Source organism: Ruditapes philippinarum, unplaced genomic scaffold, assembly GCF_026571515.1.
Source record: "Ruditapes philippinarum isolate M1 unplaced genomic scaffold, ASM2657151v2 ctg89_1_1_1_1, whole genome shotgun sequence".
Classification (NCBI taxonomy): Eukaryota; Metazoa; Mollusca; class Bivalvia; order Venerida; family Veneridae; genus Ruditapes; species Ruditapes philippinarum.
In genome coordinates this window covers 224014-244735 of record NW_026856592.1, presented here as the reverse complement: position 1 = coordinate 244735, position 20722 = coordinate 224014, and the positions used below count along the sequence as shown (strand labels likewise).

At 31.0% G+C, this 20722-nt stretch overlaps 1 protein-coding gene across 1 annotated transcript; it reads left to right on the top strand.

Moving 5' to 3' along the window:
• The first annotated feature begins 246 nt into the window (after positions 1-246).
• LOC132747067 (uncharacterized) lies at positions 247-20386 on the top strand. The gene is made up of 5 exons (XM_060736373.1): positions 247-759; positions 15349-15517; positions 15925-16061; positions 16759-16894; positions 18243-20386. Exons 1-5 carry the CDS (start codon positions 744-746, stop codon positions 18475-18477), a joined length of 693 nt encoding a protein of 230 aa, XP_060592356.1. The 5' UTR covers positions 247-743; the 3' UTR covers positions 18478-20386.
• The last annotated feature ends 336 nt before the right edge of the window (positions 20387-20722 follow it).

Below are 20722 nucleotides of genomic sequence, written 5' to 3'. Positions count from 1 at the left end.
AGTCATTTTGTCTCGACGTTTGGCTTTTTCACCCTTATATTGTATAGTTGAATACATTATTTCAAATATAATTGTAAGAGTCTTTATTAGGCAAAACTCGAGTGAACCCATATATTATGAAATGTTATACTATAGTTTTTATGTTCTATAAATGTCAATAGCAAGTAAATATTGTACAACAGGAGGGAAAAACATAGTTTTACTAGTGACTGCAATCTGTTCTCCTCAATCACTGCGGATATCGGTTACTGAGAGAGACGTGTTTGTCGACTTCTGATATATCTCATATATAACATTGCGTGAAGTTGAGACAAAAGTATTGTTCAGTTGCCGACTATTTTCATTTCACGTTTTATCATTGTTTCTAAGAACACTTAAGTGTTAATTATTAGATATGTTTCGATATGGATTTTTGAATTCAGCAATATTCTTTCATTAATTGTCGTCATTTAGACAATGATATGATAATTTGAATTAGGGAAATTGTATTTTATATTTTCCGAAGCTAAAACGGAGTGGTTTATCAAATAGTTAGTGTGTTTAATGCATGATATTGCATAATGTGTGTTAAAATACAAATATGGATCTTTTATTATCCTCATATTTGATATAATCAACTACGCAAGGCCAAGCTGACTTTATGTGATCGTGTTATTTTAAAAACGAGAACTAATTATTTCTTTATAGTTGATGTGCGTGTTGAAGAAATGGAATTATAACAACAAAGGACAAAAATCATCAAAATGCTTAAAGAAATAGGTACGTTTCTCTCATGTGAGAATATATTTTTATTTTGTTTTATTGTTTTACTTTTGATGCTTTGTTTATTTTTATGTATGTTATGTAACGCTGAAATATTAACATTTATTTTGAAATTGATCACCTAAACGTGAACAGAAAAATAGTTTTACATTTTTTTTTCAATTGAACCTGTATATGAACTCCTGTGAAATAGCAAAATAGCCCTTACTGTTTAGTCGGGAGTGAATCAAAATGGCATTGTTCGTCCGTCCGTTGGTCTATAAGTTAGTCAAGAATCGGAAAACTTTAATATTTTTCCAGCTGCTTTCAGTTTAGCTGTCTTGGCGTTCAGAAAGTAAACTAAATTCTTGACTAATATGTTTGTTGTTTTTTGTTAATGTTTTTTTTAGATATTTCTTTGTATATTTTACTCGTCACGATGAACTACAGATTACGCTTTTAAATCAAGTTACCAATGTTCCTTTTCATACACAAATCCCTTTCCATTTACAACAAAAATGCAATTTAGTCAGAAAACTTCCGATTTGTTATCATTACATAAAAATAATGTTGTTTTATTATTGAATAAAATCGACTTGGTATATGAAAATGTCATGACGCATTATTTGAGAGTGATTGTTTATGATAAAAAATAATGAAATGTAAATGTAGAAATTCAAGACGATAATCAGTTATAAAATATTTTTGGCTTAAGATAACAATATCCAAATCATACATCAATCACACAGTCATTTACATGTAGATATTGATATTATTATTATTATTATTATTATTATTATTATTATCATTATCATCATTTAAACATAATATTGTCATAACATGGCTGCTGTGGTGAACGAAAATATTTTAACATGCTTTATAAAATAACAGTGTATAAAATAGAGTTTAGATGCACATTATTGTAATCACAAAAGTAAAATTGCATAGTTTTTAGCATACTACGACATGGCATTCAAAATTTCAAAATCTTCCTTGAATGAATACAATTGAAAATTGAAATTGAAAATTGCAAAGGTAACTTAATCTTATATGATATTTCTGATACAAGAATGATTTAAGGTGCCAAAAACTAACTCTTTCACTTCCAGAAAATTCAAATTGATGAAAAGCTAACATAAAAGAACTCGTTCTGTGCTTTTATTATTTGTTGGGGAAAAATGCATCGAAAATTGAAGGAATTAAATGAGATTATATTATAAATTTCATCTGCTCTGAAACATCTGTATTTTACGCACCGGATTTATTATTTAGAAGAAATTATATAGTCCTTCGTTTTTCTTTGAATAGATAGATGATCTTTAATGAGTGTCTGTTTGTATTACATACTTACAAAACGTGTGATTAAAGTGGAAAAAACGAGGCTTTGTTGCCATTTTTGTAGTCTTTTAATATTCTCAATTTATGTGATTTCAATTTAAATTGATAGAATATTAAGATCTTGTGATTTTGACGATATCGCTTTGATAAAGACACAACCCTCAATGTTGTTTCATGTTTGATGACTGGGTTAATGAAAACATAAATAAGATCATTGGTCGTCAGATTTACTAACATATTTATTTATTGCATGTGTGTATCATTAGTGGAATATATTTTGTCAGTTTCAAACTTTATTGGTTGTAGTGTACTCCCTTATCAACACATTTATTGCTGTCATCCAGTTGTTAATCTCCTGCCTGGGGGCTTGGGCAGAGATCTATATCTATCAACATACTTGAATAACTTCAATGTTAACTGCATAATTAATTGGTTTATTACTTTCCAAAGGTGTAATGAAATTATTGTGGCAAGTAGATGTATTACATAGTACACCATATTTAGCTATCTTTGTTTTTCCATTTTATTTGCTTTGAAAGCCCTATTATTAAGAAACTGAAAATTATGATTTGTAAATTAAACAGGTGGCGAGTTTTATCAAGATAATATTGAAGGAATCTCTTTTTAGTCACGGGCGAATACAAAACAGCGTTCTCTTGGGGGGGATAGGCTGACATGGGTGGAAGATTTTGACAAAAACAAAGGAAAATAATGCAGCAGGCGAAAATGGTGTAATTTTAAAGATTATGCCAGCATCTTGTTCATGTGACAAAAATTGTTATTGATGTGTTTTATAGCTCATGTTATGAGTGGCATTGTACTTTATTATATATGTGTATACTTCTGTTTTTGTAAATATTTAGATGATAATTAAGACTGGAATGAAGAAAAAGGCATGTGATTGGGGTGGGCTGTGGTGCACAGCTGTCAACCGTCTATTAGCTGTGGCGCTAGTCGAGTTTCATATATGTTTAGCAAATTGGCATAATTGTCGAATAGATTCAGTACTGTTGCCAACATTTTATTATTGAATCTTAAGGTTCATTTATTTCACACCGCGGAATGTAACATTTTGATACACACTTTATTATTTCGAGTATGAAACGGATATGTTTGTAATTTTATGGACTCTAAAATTGCAAAAGAGGCTAGCAGGAGAACACAAGTGATTTGGTATGGATTTTTATCCATTCTTTTTATCGAGTGCAACAATGATCTGATATGGATTTGTTTGACTGAAAAAATGAAAACCAAACCTATATTGATGGTATTGTATGCATATCATGATTTTCATTTTTAGATAACATGGTACAAACGCGTGAAGTTCATTTGCAACGTTCTAAGATGTGATATTGTATTATGGAACAACACATTTCATAAAATATACAAGTATCACAAAACTGATGTGTTTGTCAAAACATTTATCCATAAATCTTCAGAATTAATTGAAACATTAGTGTCCTTTGGTAACAACATTGTGTTTGAAATTAAAGTTACATTTTAAAAGAAAGTAATAAGTTCTATTTTGAGTAACTTTATTCAGTAAAGTTTAGCCATGAAGACAATTGAGTATGATCAGGATAAGACGACTCTTTACTTTAGAAAAAAAGCAGAGCCAGGTTATTTTAGGGTTGACGCGATTTGTTAAAGGAAAAATAAACAGTTAATAATTTTTAACCTTGACAAAGGAAATCCAAGTCATATATTCACATTGTAATAGACATTACAGATAATACAGACGTTACATAGAACATAAAAATGTTAAAATTGTGCCGTGGAATAAACACAAAATAATGTTTAAAATTCATTAATAATTGGTAAACTGCTACAAAGTAAAATCAATTTCAACACATTTATCCTAATATGTTAAACAAGTGTCGAGTTATCGTACAGAAAATAAGTAGCTAACATGCATCCTAATATGTTGACCTGGTGTCGAGTTATTATTTTGTATTGAAAATACACAGTAAACATTCACCCTAATCTGCAGGTTCTCGAAGATTTTTTCAATTTTTATAGAGTTTTGCCCTTGACATAGTAAATTTATTGCATTTTTGTGCCCCGGGCATATAGTAATTGAACCGTCCGTCCGTCCGTATGTCCGTCCGTCCGTCCGTCCGTCTGTCCGTACGAGGTTAACCTAGAACGGCAAGTTGGAATTTTCTTAAGTTCTACCTGTACCAATGGCTTCTAAGTTTACACACGTACTAATCAATACAAAGTACGTGATCTGGGCAAGTTTCATAACTCTGGCTTTCATATTTACCAAGTTATTGCCCTTTTCAGCACTTAGTAAATGAATAATGGTTAACCTAAAACGGCAAGTTGGAAATATCTTAAGTTATATCAATACTAATGGCTTTATAGTTAGCACACTTACTTATCAATACAAAGCACATGATATTGCCAAGTTATATAACTGTGTCATCCATATTTCCCAGTTATTTCCTTTTTTTTCACTTTGAAAATAGGGCCTTGTCTGGTTAACCTATTTCGGCAAGTTGGATTTATCTTAAATTTCTCCTAATTGCTTAATTTCTTTACTGATATCTTTCATATTTAGTAGGTGGATACCTTTGATTGTTCTCTAATTTTTTTTTTGGAGTAAGGGGTCTCTAGGGTCAAGGTCAAGGTCACTGGTTTAAAAAATAAATAAAAAACCTTTTTGCTCATACATCTTTTATTTTTTAGATGATGTCTTAGTTTAATACAAACACCTCCTTCTTTGGGTGTAGTATGGGGTCATTCGGGTCAAGGTCAATGTTACCAATGTCAAGGTCACCAATGTTAAAAATAGATTTTTACATTTTTACAGGTGTATTGACCTTATTCTATAAACAGATTTTATTTATAATTGATAGAAACATAAACTTTGATGGAGTTAGTGGTCAGTTGGGTCGAGGTCACCAGTGCTAAAAATAGATTTTTACACATTTGCTCATACAGCCTTTATTTAATGACAGATGTATTTCATATTTGGTAGGAAGATAACTTGCATGAAGTTGAATATTTTTCAACTTCACAAGTCAGAGCAATGACTTGGCAACTTATTGGCAGATATATTTTATATTTGGTAGGAAGATAACTTGCATGGTATTCATCCTTTTGATTGTGGTTGGGATCAGTAGGTCAAGGTCACTTGTGCTAAAAATAGATTTTTACACTTTTGTCCATACAGCTTTTATTTATTGACAGTTGTATTTCATATTTGGTAGGAAGATAACTTGCATGGTATTCTTCCTTTGGATGGAGTAAGGGGTCAGTTGGGTCAAGGTCACAAATGCTAAAATTGATTTTTACACTTGCCCATACAGCCTTTATTTATTGACAGATGTATTTCATATTTGGTAGGAAGATAACTTACATGGTATTCTTCTTTTGGATAGTGTTAGGTGTCAGTTTGGTCAAGGTCACCAGTGCTCAAAATAGATTTTTACACTTTTGCCCATACAGCCTTTATTTAATGACAGATGTATTTCATATTTGGTAGGAAGATAACTTGCATGAAGTTGAATATTTTTCAACTTCACAAGTCAGAGCAATGACTTGGCAACTTATATTTTTCACAATTACAAAATGCCATGACTTTGTCAAGCTATAAAACTTGTGTTTACAATTTTTTGGAGATTTTTCTGTCCATAAGTGAGTGAATGGGTAAACATTTTTTGAAGTATTGCTACTGACAAGAATCTGAGCCGGGGGCATTTGTGTTTAACAAACACGTTCTTGTTCAACTTGTGTCTTGCCTTACTCGAAATGATCTTACTAGAGTCATTAAATTTTACAGGAATGTTGGTCACCGTGTGTAGTCTGTCATGTAAGAATTTGCTTGTTTCTATTTCTTTGAATCATACTTTAGAATAAACAATTTTTAAAATTGATATTGAAGTTCTTGTAGCTCAACATTGGTAAAACTCCAGATGGCAACAGTAGAAGCATTGTGTGCCGTCTATATGCCCCAACCACGTAGAATTTCCTTTGTCCGTCTTTCATACTGTTCTACTGTATGTCAGTAAACATTACAAAACAGTGGAATATAGGTGTATCCATTTTATATGGACACTTTTCTAGTTTGATACAAATACCAATGCTTACCTTAACAAGGATTCATTAACAAATTATAATGGTCTAACCTAATGTCAGAGTAATGTTAGACAGTAATAAATTTAATGAAGATTATTTGTCCTACTATCTTTTCATGATATTTATATTATTATTTGCAATTTATATGTTGATTGTCACGTACTCATTTGATGATTTATCACTTTGAATAACTAATTTCGTCTCTGATATGCTATAATAACATTATTGACTATTTGTTTAAGTAGAAATCATCATACAAAAACTAAAATTAAAGTTTTACAGGACTACTCTTACATTGTTACATGGGACCTTGTTTTTTTTAAATAAGTATCAGGCATAATATATGCGTTGCAAGTTTTAAGCTTTATATGTAAACAACGATAAAGCTCTATTGTACCAACACCGAAATAGTTTAAATAAACGTTATTCTCTAACGCTAACACACATAAAGCATATAATTCACTAATCATTTATTTCGAATAAATCCCCCAGAAAGGATGATATTGATTTTACCATTTAGATCTTACTTCAATTGCTTGCTTGGTATATGCACAGTTTACACGTATTAAGTTATAACGTTAATGGTACCTTTGTATTTTATTATTTTATGACATGATGAATGTATTTATTTATATGTAAAATAAAGGTACATAGACGTTCCCTTAAACGCAAACAACACTCATTTAAATATGATCTAGATGTTTACATAATCAAATAAAGGAAATTTATCCGTACAGTTGAAAATAATTGAAACTAAAAAAAGATGATTCACCTAACATCAAAGTCAAATTTTGCATAGTTAGACACCTAATTTCCATGTTAATATAGAAGTTGTCGAAAATAATGTATGATACTTTGAAGGTTCATTATTCCCCAGAAATGATTTTATTTATATTTCTCAAAAGCTTTTTTATTTTTGTATCCTGTTAGTTTTCAAAAAAGTTACCTTCTGTGCCAATTACCTGAACCACCTTCCGCTTCTTTTTGTTTTAGCAATTAGTACTGTTATATTGATTACGTATTTTCTCTTGAAGTCAAAATACTTATTTGTTTACAATTTGCTACCGTTTTGACAAATATTTTTAGATTAAGTGCTTATTTTAAGGTGATAATCATCTAATATGTTTTAAACCGTCATTATATACATCAAATGTTTGTAATATCGAAAGAAGGAAAACATATATTTACAAATTGGTTATAATGTACCTCTTTAGGAATTGTTATGAGAATTAAGTTATTCTGTTATATCTTAATTAAGGTGGAATACTAAGTTTAACTGTCGGTCAGGGCAGTATGTAACATTTTATCATTACATTCAGTATTTCATTGAAGTTTGAAAATAGATTACTACATATATCTAATGTTTTAGAATCTATGATCGTGTTTGTAATCTAGGTCTCTATTTCATACTTTATACATGATATAGGTCAGTAAACTTGCAAGACAATTTAGAATAACCTTTAGATTACAACACATATCGAACTTAACTAAGATCTAATTTTGACATCCTCACAATGGATTTATTTTATTAGAGTAAAAACTACCTAAAACACATTAAGTTACTAAGACAGCTTAGTGATAGTTATTTATATATGTAAGAAAGGCAACAACAATTGATTTAAAACATCCAGTCAGTTGATCAAACTAGGCGTGTAACAAGGTGCTTTTAAATGTTCATACAAAATGTTTTGAGACGGATTCGGTTGACTTGAAAGGATACAAAAGAAAACTTCATCACTTAAACATGAAAGAGATGATCTGTAAATAAAGAAAAGAAGGGAAAACAATTCGAACTTTTTTGAAAGTCATCGTTATATTTTTGCATATATACATTAACTTCATCTATACTTAATCGCAGAGTATGATACCATTTAATTATGACAGTTTGGTCCTTTATGTCTTTTAGCATTGCTGCAGTGAATGCATAATTGTTGCTATATAGTGTAAGTATTAACTTGTCTATTGCACAGAATAAATTAGTTAATAAGAAAGTGTATCATTTATATTATTATTTTAAATTTTACATTTAATATATTTAAAAATGCAATGAATACTCTGATATAACTCTTTTTATTATATCTCTATTACTATTGTCAAAAGAATTTCTCTGTTATTTAACATACATGAAATGAATTATCTATAACTTTACAAAAAGCTTACAGCAATCAACACACAAGACATAATATCCTCAAAAGTGCCTCATAAATTGTCATCTCTCCCCATACCCAATTACAACCGCGGTCCTGTTTTTATTTCAAGTGTTGCTAATCCTTGTCGATATTTTCTGTCATTTCTTAGTATTTTTTTCTATTATTCTCCTACTTTTGCAGTTGTACATTTAAAGTTTTATGCGAGTCACCAACTAAATTTCTCATTACTTGCCATCAATTTATCACTGTCACAAGATATTTTCATTTGTCTCAGAATCTTTCAGCGGCGACAATCAGTTATAGGAGAAATCATATGTCTGACAACAGCTGATAATGCTCATCTATCACAGGATTATTGTGATATGAGATTGAGTTTCTTTTATAACAAACGACATTTGCCCTTTTTGTTCACACATAAAACGGAAAACTATTTTGCAAATCGAAAAACAAAATATTATTTATCCGTTAGCATTTGGCATAATAAATGTATTTATCATAAATGATGATAAAAGATTCGACGTAGAGATTAATATATGTATGAGAACAGGTGAATAAACTATTGATAAAAGTATTGCCAGATACAGATAGGGAAGATAATGCTGACCTAATTGCTTTCATTATAGTTTTTGTTTTATGTTGTGTTATAATACTTGTATTAACAACACATCCAATCTGTATGCTAACAAAAGCATATATAATTTACAGATATGCATATTACTCGATGCATTCTTGTTTATATAGGGCAGCTTTATGTATATGCGCCTTTAAACTAAAACAAACAAACCGATGCATATAGTTACAAACGAAACAAAAGTAATTAATTTTAAATAATGAAAAAATGACAAGGATAATATGTAGAAACTGTCTTAAATATAAAAAGACTCCCCAATTACTTTTATCAACTGAATGTTACCGTTATATTACAAAGAATATTTATAGAAATATCCATCAGTCATGCAATATTATTTTGACTTCAACCTGAACACTAACCATTTATAAGTTGATGGACAGTGTCAAGTACTGATTACCTACCTATGTATACCTATATACTGATGTGATTGATTTTGGTAGGCTAATAAATAAATGTGTCGACTGAGGTAAAACAACCCATGTGGCAACAGGACATTTTCGTAATGGCGTCATATTCCTTCATTTTCCAACAGCTAAGTATAATTGTCATTTTTATACAATTGTTTAAAAACAAAACGGAACGAAAACTTGAGATTGCTCTTGCTGGCCAGTCAGCGTCAAGGCAGTGCAAAAATTGATTCGGAATACAAATTCATCTGACATTCTACCATGCAAATTAACAATTTCTCTAGTAAAATTGTCATGTTAATACTCGTCAAGGATGAACGCTTATCTTGTTTGATGCATTGATTAATACTGTTAAAGGTTAAGGTAAAAATATCGAGAATTTGTTTCTATTATTTTCCTTTAATAACATAGAACATGTTGGTACTCTTCGTTACAACGTATACATGAGTACCTTTGTACTCAATATCGGTTTTTGTACATTTATTGTTTGCTCGAATGATTCGAGCTGTATATAATTGGGGTTTTCAAATTTGAAAATCAGATTCTTGCGCGCAGCTCTTTGGGACAAACTCTTTTCAAATTCACTGCCAAAATCATTTTGTGATACAAAACATTTGTAAAGTTATCGAGATTTGAGTTTAGTTATTTTGAATATATATAATTTATTTTAACTTGCTCAATAAACCGTATTGTTAAAAAATATCGCATACATAGTGTGGACATTTTACATTGTTTGTATAAATGTAAAAAGTTTTACAACATTCGGTGGTATTTGACAGTCACTTTCCTCGTATGGCAAATTGGCACAGGTTTCCAAAAACCTTTTCCCTTAAATAGCACAAAAACTAATCAAAATCTTTTGAAATTCATTGCCAAAATCCATTTGGTCAAGATTTGCGTTTAGTTATTTTGAATATATATTATTATTTTAACTTGCTACATAAATCGTATTGTTTAAATGTGTCGCATATAGTGAATGCATTTTACATCGTTTTGTATAAATGTAAAACGTTTTGCAACATTCGGTGGTATTAAACATTTTGACAGTCACTTTCCTCTGATGGCAAATTGGCACAGGTTTCCAAAAACCTTTTCCCTTAAATAAAACAAAAACTTATCAAAGTATTTAAAAACGGGTTCTTATGCCCAGGGCATACAGTTATTGAACCGTCTGTCCGTAGGAGGTGAACCTAAAGCGGCAAGTTGGATTTTTCTTAAGTTCTAACTGTACAAATGGTTTACTTAACTATGGCTCCCATTTTTACCTAGTTATTGTCCTTTTCAGCACCTTGAAAATGAATTGTGGTTAACCTAAACCGGACAGATGAATATATCTGAAGTTCTATTTATACTAATGACTTCATAATTTCAATATTAACTTGTTATATAACTGTGTCATCCATTTTTACCTTCTTTACGCTTTTACAGATTGATTGATTCTATTGACAGAAGTCTTATATTTTGTAGGAATATTACATTAAGGTACTCACGAATTTTCGGATGGAGTTAGGGGTCGGTTGGGTCAATGACAACAGTGTTTAAAAATTTGTTTTGTTTTGTTTTTTATTTTGCTCATTTCTTCTCATACAGTCTTTATTGCTCTTACAGTCTTTATTGACAGATGTATTTCATATTTGGTAGGAAGATAACTTACATGGTATTCTTCCTTTTGATTGAGAAAGGGTCAGTGTGTCAAGGGTGCCAATTATAGATTTCTACACATTTGTTTATACAACCCATTTTTTTATTGTCGAAGGGAGGCATATAAAAATCACACCGTCCGCCTGTCCGTCTGTATGCCGGTCTGTATGTATGTTTGTGTGTCCCCACTTCATTCGTGTCCGGACTGTAACTTTGTCATATATAGAGGGATTTTGAAATAACTTGGCACAAATGTCTACAACATCAAGACAATGTGTCGCGTCAGAGACCCACGTCCCTACCTTAAACGTCAAGGTCACACTAACATTTTGAGGTTTCACATTATCACAATTAGAGTTAATAGGTACACGCATTCGTTTCCGGACAATAACTTTGTCATGCATAGAAGGATTTTACAATAACTAGGCATAAATGTCTACCACATCAAGACAATTTGTTGCGTTCAAGAATCACTTTCCTACCTCTAAGGTCAAGGTCACAGTAACATTTTCAAGTTTCACTTCATCACAGTAAGAGTTTATAGGTACACACATTTGTGTCCGGACTGTAACTTTGTCATGCATGGAAGACTTTAAGAATAACTTGGCATGAATGTCAACTACATCAAGACAATGGGTTGCGTTTAATAATCACGTCCGTACCTCAAAGGTCAAGGTCACATTTCCATTTTGAAGTTCACTTTATCACAATTAGAATTTATAGATACACACATTCGTGTCCGGACTGTAACTTTGTCATGCATGGAAGGATTTTTAATAACTTGGCACAAATGTGTACCACATCAAGATGATGTGTCGCGGCTAAGGCTCATGTCCTTCTGTCCGTCCGTCCCCACATACACAACAATCATGTCCACACTGTAAATTTGTTATTCATTGAGGAATTTTTAAATAACTTGGCACAAATGTCTACCTCATGACAACATTGTGTCGCGTCCAAGAACCACATCCCTTCTTTAAAGGTCAAGGTCATACTTATATTTTGAAGGCTCACGCCTTCACAATTAGAGGTTATAGGTTCCCACATTCGTGTACGGACTATAACTTTGTCATGCCATGAATAGTTTTAAGATAACTTATATTGAGATTTTTTTCCACTAAATTAAGGACTGTAGATTTCAATTTAATTGCCACATTGGAGTTTGCTTTAATTAAAGTAAAACACAATAATGTCTACCAACTTTTTCTGTTTCGTAAATCTATTGTTTATGTTACAGACAATATATAAACATTACATGTAATTTTCTTTCAACTGAACACTCAATCTTTAATTTCATTCTCATAATATAGGCAACAATGAACATGAAATAAGCATTAAATTCATGATACAAGCATTAAATTCATGATACATGAAAAACTTTTGTTAAAACTCCGACTTGTTCCGATGGAGATCTGTTTGGAACAGCCGAGGTTAGCCGGTCATCTTTTTTTCTTCGGTGCCGCATGACTTATATTGTGTTGGTTCGCCGTAAAGCCAACTAAAACAAATAGTAATCCACTGAACGTTTCCGTTTTATTACGAGGGAAATTTTAAGAAATGTCTGTGAGCGGTTGATCATCTTTGTTATATAGAATAGTACACTGAAAGTTAAAAGTAATTTTCAACACAAACAGTTAGATTGCCATAGTATTATATACTTCTGCCTAAAGTATACCTACCTATTTATACCTATACATTTATACTCGTGTGATAGATTATGGCAGGCTAATTAAATAATGTGTCAACCCATGTAACAGCTGACTTCAAATTCCTTTTTCCTATGGCAATGTAGGATTTTCAATTTAATACGATTGTTAAAAAAATAAAACGGAACGAAAGATGAGATGCCCATAGCGGGCAGTCGACATCAAGACAGTGTGAAATTTAATTCAGCATACGAATAACCGGTCACAGCTTAACATAAACAGTGTCTCTTTTAAAATTGTCATGGTTACTATCAGTGGTCAAAGGTAAACGCTTGTCTGGAGCTCACTGCTACATGCATTGATTGATTTAAAAAAGACTTTGCACATACATTCACCATTTTGAGCCAAGTTCAAACTTAAAGGTTATGTCAGATAAAAATCGAAAATGTGGTTGCCTTGAAAATGTCCAAATTTTGGTGAGAGAATAGTTATATTCTGCTTGATGACTTTATAATAATGTTTACCATCATGGGTGTTGTACATTACATGTATTCATTTACTATTCCGTAGGTTAAAATTCATGGTCACACGTACAAATCAAAGGAAAATACATGTCTGAGGCAATATTTCTAATGCATTGGGGGTTAAAAACTTTCAAAATGTGAGTTCGATATATCTGTTTGAAAGAATTTAATCATTATGGTTTTATTCGTACTTAACCGTAATCCTATTTCAAAAAGGTTTTTAAGTATTAAACAAGATAAGTATCTTCAGCAAACTTTGATCTCATTTATCATCAATAAAATATCTTATATCTGTTCCAAAGAGTATTTCTGTCCAAAGAATAAACATGCATGGTAAAAACAGAAGTCGTTTTGTCTTCAACCTTTGCCGACTTTAAAGGCACTATTTGTTGCAATATATTTGTTGGAGAGAACTTCAACACATAGATAACCCCGACACTTGATAAATATAATTGTTATAACTTTGTTTTTCAACCAAGTAAAATAGGAGCAGGATAGATTGTTATTTTTCTTTTGTAAATTTGTAAGCTTTTAAAGTTTTCAAATAACCTAAACATTTCGTATACAAAACCTGTTTCAAACCGTGATTTTTATTACTAAATTACAATAAGGTAGTTAGAATTGTATTGACCACAGGTCACTGACTTGGAAACTGTTTGATAATGTTTATTCAAGTAAGAATATTGGAACCACCCAACTAGAAAATGCCGAAAAGTTGAAACTAAAAATACCACAAGCACAACAATAATGTCGTGCTGAACGATCTTCAAGGATCGAAAATATAACATCATTGATTAAATGTACGGGGAGACTTTTTACAGCCGCCACACGGCACAAATAACACGGATGTGACCATAAAATAGATAAATACAGAATCCCTAAAGAATCCCTAAAACCTGTTTCAAACCGTTATTTTTATTACTAAATTACAATAAGGTAGTTAGAATTGTATTGACCACAGGTCACTGACTTGGGAAACCTGTTTGAATAATTGTTTAAATATCAACAAAGATAAAACATGTAAGATGTAATAAATTACTGATGCTGATTTTCCGGTCATTATTTACTTAACAATTTCTGTGTCGACTTTATCTGCTTTTTTGTGGTAAAATTACCATGATTTGTATACATCATTCAGGACTTTAAATAAGTACCAGTTTCCATTTTTATACATATTTTTGTACATGTAGTGTAATGTAAAGTCTTTTAACTGAAGTTTGTTAAGGTGGTTCGATATTCAAAATATGCAGGGAGATAATAAGGATATTGTAAAAAAATATGTGATTTAGTGTTGTAGTTATCTCTCCAAACAGTATAAATACCCATTTACCTGAATAGCAAATTTAAAACCTTATAAAACGAGCCTAACATGTTGTCACCAAATTTTAACAAAGTATGATAAAAGAACAATAATTGAGATTTACATAAACAGAATCATTTTTCTCTCAAAATTGATTAACATAACTTGATTAGTTGTACAAGTATCTTTGCTAAATTTCACCTTCAAATGTTCAAATGTTACCATTAAGCACATTATTGAATGTCAAATTTATAAAACAATTAAGCGCTATAATTTTTATCAAACTAAAAGGCCTGATACACGTATGTATGTCAGCAATATCTATTTTCTCAAAATCACAAAATATGATGTATCAATCCAATTAGCCTTTGATCTAAGCAGTACAATTTTATGCACTCATGCAAAACTTCCCTTTCGTTATATAAGTGTGTAAATACATTTTTGTATTTCCAACTTTTTCTTTCTTAGATGATGTTTTCTTGATTATTGACATAAAGACATTTATTTATTATTCAGTTAATACATGTTTATTTGTAGAAAGGAATAGTAATGCTCATTCACCGATTTAAAGAAATGGCAAAAGAATAACCACTTTTAACAGAGTGTGGCACATAAAAGAAAGTATTGCAGTAAACTTTATTTATATAAGAGTAAAATCACTTTGGTACATTGTTTGGTTTTACATTAAAAAAATATATAATACCGTGGCATCAACCTTTTTCCGAATACGCTTTCAGATACACATTCAAATAATTGTCAAATTGTCCATGAGTACTACATCATTTAGATCTAAACAAAGTTCTTGTATGCTTTACTGTACCTGCAAGATAGCTTCTAGTTTTGTTACAAGTCAATTCTAATTTATCAAATGTTAACAATATTTACAGGTGTTCTGTTCTTCTTCAAATTGGTTTTAATTTGCGTGGTTGAGAGCAGCTGTCCCCTTGACTGGTCATTGTCTGAGGTGATGAAATGTTTGAAAAATATTACGTACGGCGTAAATGGTACCAACATACTAGCAGGAACAGATACAACTACTATACGCAAGTTTTGTACGTAAGTACTGGTTTGTTATGGAAATTTAAATTGTTTATTTAACTTCCTTGTTAAAGTGAAGAAAAATAATTCGTGTTACCTAACATTTCAATAATAATAAATATAGCAAAACATTTGCGATCTTTTTTCACACTCTTTTTTTGATGAATATAACGATTTGTTTCGGAATACATTTTGTTTTTGTTAAATGAAAAAAAAAAGGAAAAGAATTGATGCAAAAATCGTATTTAGCTTCCTGTTAATAGATATGTTTAAATACGTAGAAATAATCAAATGAAGCATAGATCTTTTATGAAATGAATGATAAAAATACACTGCTTTTCTGATTTATTATATTAGAAGTTTAATATTGAAATACCTTTTGTCCTAATATATTATCCGAATCAGATCCTGTGCTTGGTTTTTAGGGACGGTACTTTAAACCATTCCGTTGAATGTTTAGATAATTTGTACTCTAATTGTGGACCTAGTGAATCCCTCGTGAAGATGGCAGTGCCAAAGCTATGGAGATCCTCTATAGATAAATTATGCAGTTCACTTTCGGGTAAGATTTTTTTATGTTAATAATCAGTGTACATTCATGTTTATTATTTGTTCAGAAATGATTTTTACATGTATTAAAAAATTATCATGATATATGAAAATACTCTTTCAGCAAAATTAATCCTTATTGCGTTTTAAAAATCAAACAGATGACCTGTTATTCCGCGTTTCATCAGCGGAATAAACGTCGCAAAATTTAGACCCAATCATTGATTGGATATTGTTCTTGTTAAATGTATATAATATTAGAATTGGGTTTTTTTTTTTGTCACAGACATCCACCGTCATTTAATTTTCTGTATAAACTGTTATAATAATGTTTGTCCCCCAGAAAGTCTGGAAAATGTCTATATTGTGTTTAGCATGTAAATTAATGAAAGTATAAATTGCATTGTCTTCTTTAATACAAATATTTTACTTATCCCTTTGATATTGATGCAAATAATTATGCAGATTTATTTACGTCAAATGTATATCTTGTTAGTCATTTAAGCAAACAGGATATACATTTGATTTAATTAAATCTGCAAATTTATTAAAAGTTGCACTTGTATGTACATGATAAACTATTAATCTTTTTAATCATACTTATTGTAACCATTCCCGTAGGAATAAGTTAGAACTAATTTTTCTACTTCATGCTCTTATTTAAAAATTGTCCAGTTTTATTCGGTTATATCTAAGATAAATGTTTTCAGAACATGCGGTATATAGTACATGTATTGTACATTTACGGCCAAAGATTAAAAGCTGCCTCATTCACAACGACAAGATATTCCAGGGAAGCATACGTCCTTCGGATACATGGAAAACACTTAAAATAAAGATTTGTGGGTAAGATCTGTTAAGGAATCAATATAGTCAAGTTTTATTAACATCTTATGTGTGCACGTATTACAGCTGATAACGTCAAATCTAATACGTTTCTAGTCAAAGTAATATATCATTTACACGTGAACAGAATAAACAAAACCATGTGCGTCCAGTCATAAGACAGAGATGAATTCTGCACCGTCATATTCTGTAACATGGACAAAATATATTACTGCATGTGTAAATACTTCTTAATTTCCGAGTACTGTTCGTGCATTGTTAGATCTTTTAATATTTTAATACCGTTAATACCGACATCATTATCAGAAATCACTTTGATGGTGACAAAATTACACAAAATATATTCAAGACAGATAGTTGTTAAATTATTATATTATACCCTTTTTCTGCTTATTGATTGCATTTCTGTATTCAACGTAAGACGTTCTAAAATATCGATAATGGAGAATAATCACATTTTAGCTAGGTTTTTCGGTGGGCGGGAGAGTGGGCGTAAGCAATTTTGTCTGTGCATAATTCCTACATTTTACAAGGGATTGTGTCCAAACATTCACAAAAGCTGTGTCATAAAGTGCCCTAATGCATTTTTGGGTTTTGTGATTAAATACTTTTTGACATAATTATGGCCTTTTGTTTTTCACCTTTATCTCCCTACATTCTCCAGGGATTTTGACCATAATTTCACAGCAGCTTAGTTATCAATCATCAAGTGCGTTCGCGCATACTTAAGCGGTTTAGTGATTTGAAAAATTGACCTACTAGTCCTGACCTTAGTAATTGACCTTATGGCCCTTTGTTTTTTCCATATATTTAATACATTATGTAATATCCTTTTAATCACACCAAACTTTCTTTGTTGATCTTGTTTATCATATTTTAATAAATATATTAAACGGAAATTATCTAGCTTGATACACATCTACCAGCTACCAGCTCATCTGCATGCTTTTGTGTAGTCAATATCAAGGTCACTGTCACGAAAATAGGAAATATGTTACCAGTCAATAACTAGAGTATAGAATGAGATAATTCAATTGAACTTTGTGTATAGCAACACTATGTAAAGACCTTGCTTTGGATTGTTTTGGGTCCCTATGGTCAAGTTCAAGGTCACTGTTACAAAAAATATGTTTACAGGTCGATAACAAGTGTTAAAATCAAACTTCAAGTAAGGCAAGCTTACATGAAGACTTCATTTGTGATGCAATTTATAGTATTCTTTCATTGTAGAGGAAACATGAAATATGTTATTTCACAGATTTTCGATGTATTGCGTAATGCAATAGCTGTTTTATTTGTATATTATCAAAGATCCCTAATGTATTTTACATTTGTATTTTGTTTACAGTTATTTTGAAGGAATGAGAATCTGCACGTCAAGACCAGTGATTGATGATTGTGATGATGGTGTTGGAAACACATTAAGTGATTTTATGTCTAGTATAGCTCCACACATGTGTTACACAGACGACAATTATATGAATGCAGGGAGCCAGACAGCTCCTAATACATATCTGTTTAATAGTACATGTTACAAACTTTTATCACTTTTATCATTTTGGTGGGCTTTTCATCAATTTTGATCAAAATGTTACACATTCAGGCTAAGATATATATTGTTCTGTATAAATATAACTTTGAAACGGCATTTAATGCATGTTTCTTTTTAAACAATTATGAAGGCTTTTTATGAGATTATTAGGTTATAAGTGACTGGATAAAAGAATCCAGTATGTTTACCACTTTGCTACTTCAGATCAGCGTATTAATTCGAAATTTAATTTAGAAAACACTGATTTATGCTAATAAATTACTACATCTTGCATATTAAACTCTTTATATAAGTGACAATATCGAACTTATTCAGAGCTTAAATTAGAATCTTTCAAAAGTAATATCCATGGAAGATGTGAGTAGGATGTTTTAATTGTTAATTTAGGGGAGTCTTTTAAGATTTCGATAACAATGCTTTTGTTACACAAATCCATCTTAGTTTGTGTCATTTTATTGTCAAATGAAAGCCTGAATTTGTAAGCCCAAGACTGTTTGCCAGCGTCTTTTTAACGATTTATTAATTGAAAGATTTATCTAAATAAAACGTGCACCGGTACAAAGGGTAGGTGACCGTCAATAAGACGGTAATAAAACAATATAACCTCTTTAAATAACTTTTCGCTGAATAATTAACCTTCTCATGTTGCATAAATGCGTATATAGCCTTCAAACACATGTTCGTCATTTAACACTCATCATTTCTGTCTATAGCACAGTTGATAAGTATGTCGAAAATATCAAAGATGCAATGTTGTTGCCTTTAGGTATTTGGTTGGAGTTGGTCTTGGACCTATATGGTTTTTTTTTTTTATTTTTTTATTACTATCTTAAACATAATTGATATACACTGTTTTCCTTTTTTACTATTTTTCTTCTTATTATTTTATTATTCTATATATTTTCTCGAAATATAATATTTACTTTGATATACATGTATTACCTCAATAAAAAATATTTCAAAAACAATGTTTATCCAGCTGAAAAATATGTATTTATTTAAAAAAAATGATTTCAACGCGGCAAAAAAAATCAAAAACAAAACAGAAAGGCATGACGAGTTCAGTAAGCACATAAAATTTCAACAAAATTGCAGCTAGTTTTTAGCGTGTGACCGCTGCATTTTTAACGCCCTGTACGTTCTTAACATGCACTTCAATACTTTCGATAATTGCAATGAGCAATTTGTTTCCTTTTGTGGTAATGACGACGTAACTACAATACCTCAACAAACCACTGAGTAGGTTAATACTTTGAGTTCAGACTTTTTATTAGCGTCCTATTTTTACGTAATCAATCATTCATTTTATGTCCCCACCATAAAATGACTGGGATATATAGTGTTACCCTGTTCCGTCATTCCGTCATCATCAGTTTCCGTTCAATAACTTAGTAAGGTTGCACATATTCAACTTTGATTGGACACATTGATATATCATGAGAAAGTACAGGTCAAAGTCGAATTTGGTCATGGTCCGATGATTTTTGACAGAGTTATGCCCCTTGAGATAAAATGTTCAGTTTCCTTTCATTATCTCCTCATCGATATTACACATTCAACTCAAATTTGACATATGGATACGTCACAGGAATGCGCTGGTCAAGTTCGGATTCTGTCATGGTTCAATGATTTTTGGCAGAGGTATGGCCTTTTCATTTTGAAAATAATATGAAATGTTCAGTTTCCGTTCAATATCTCACCAACGGTATTACACATTTAACTCAACTTTGACATATGGATACGTCAAAGAAATGAGCAGGTCAAGTTCGAATTTGGTCATGGTTGGATGGTATAAACGGAGTTGTGCCCCTTCCACTTTGAAAATAATATAAATTTCCAGTTTCCGTTCATTATCTCCCCAACGGTATTACGCATTCATCAAATTTGACAGATGGATACGTCAAAGGAATGCACATTCGAATTTGGTCATGATTTAATGATTTATGCCCCTTTAACTTTGAAAAAAGGAATTTTTCAGTTTCCATTTATTATCTCCCAAACAGTTGTGCATATTCAACTCACATCTAAGATATGGATATGCCATAAGAATACACTGGTCAAATTCGAAGTTGGTCATGGTTTGGTGATAGGTGACAGAGTTATCCTTCTTGAACTTTGAACAAATCAGAAAGTTTCTCCCAAACGGTTGTACACATTCAACTTAGATTTGACATATAGATACATCTTAGAAATTAGCATTTGGTCGTGGTTCAATTATTTTGGACACAGTTATCTCACTTGAATGTTGGAATTTCAGTTTCAGCACTCATGCGTTT

Coding starts and splice junctions, on each gene's coding strand:
- LOC132747067 (XM_060736373.1), top strand. Junction 15,518..15,924: donor ACTATACGCAAGTTTTGTAC/GTAAGTACTGGT, acceptor CTTGGTTTTTAG/GGACGGTACTTTAAACCATT. Junction 16,895..18,242: donor CTTAAAATAAAGATTTGTGG/GTAAGATCTGTT, acceptor TTTTGTTTACAG/TTATTTTGAAGGAATGAGAA.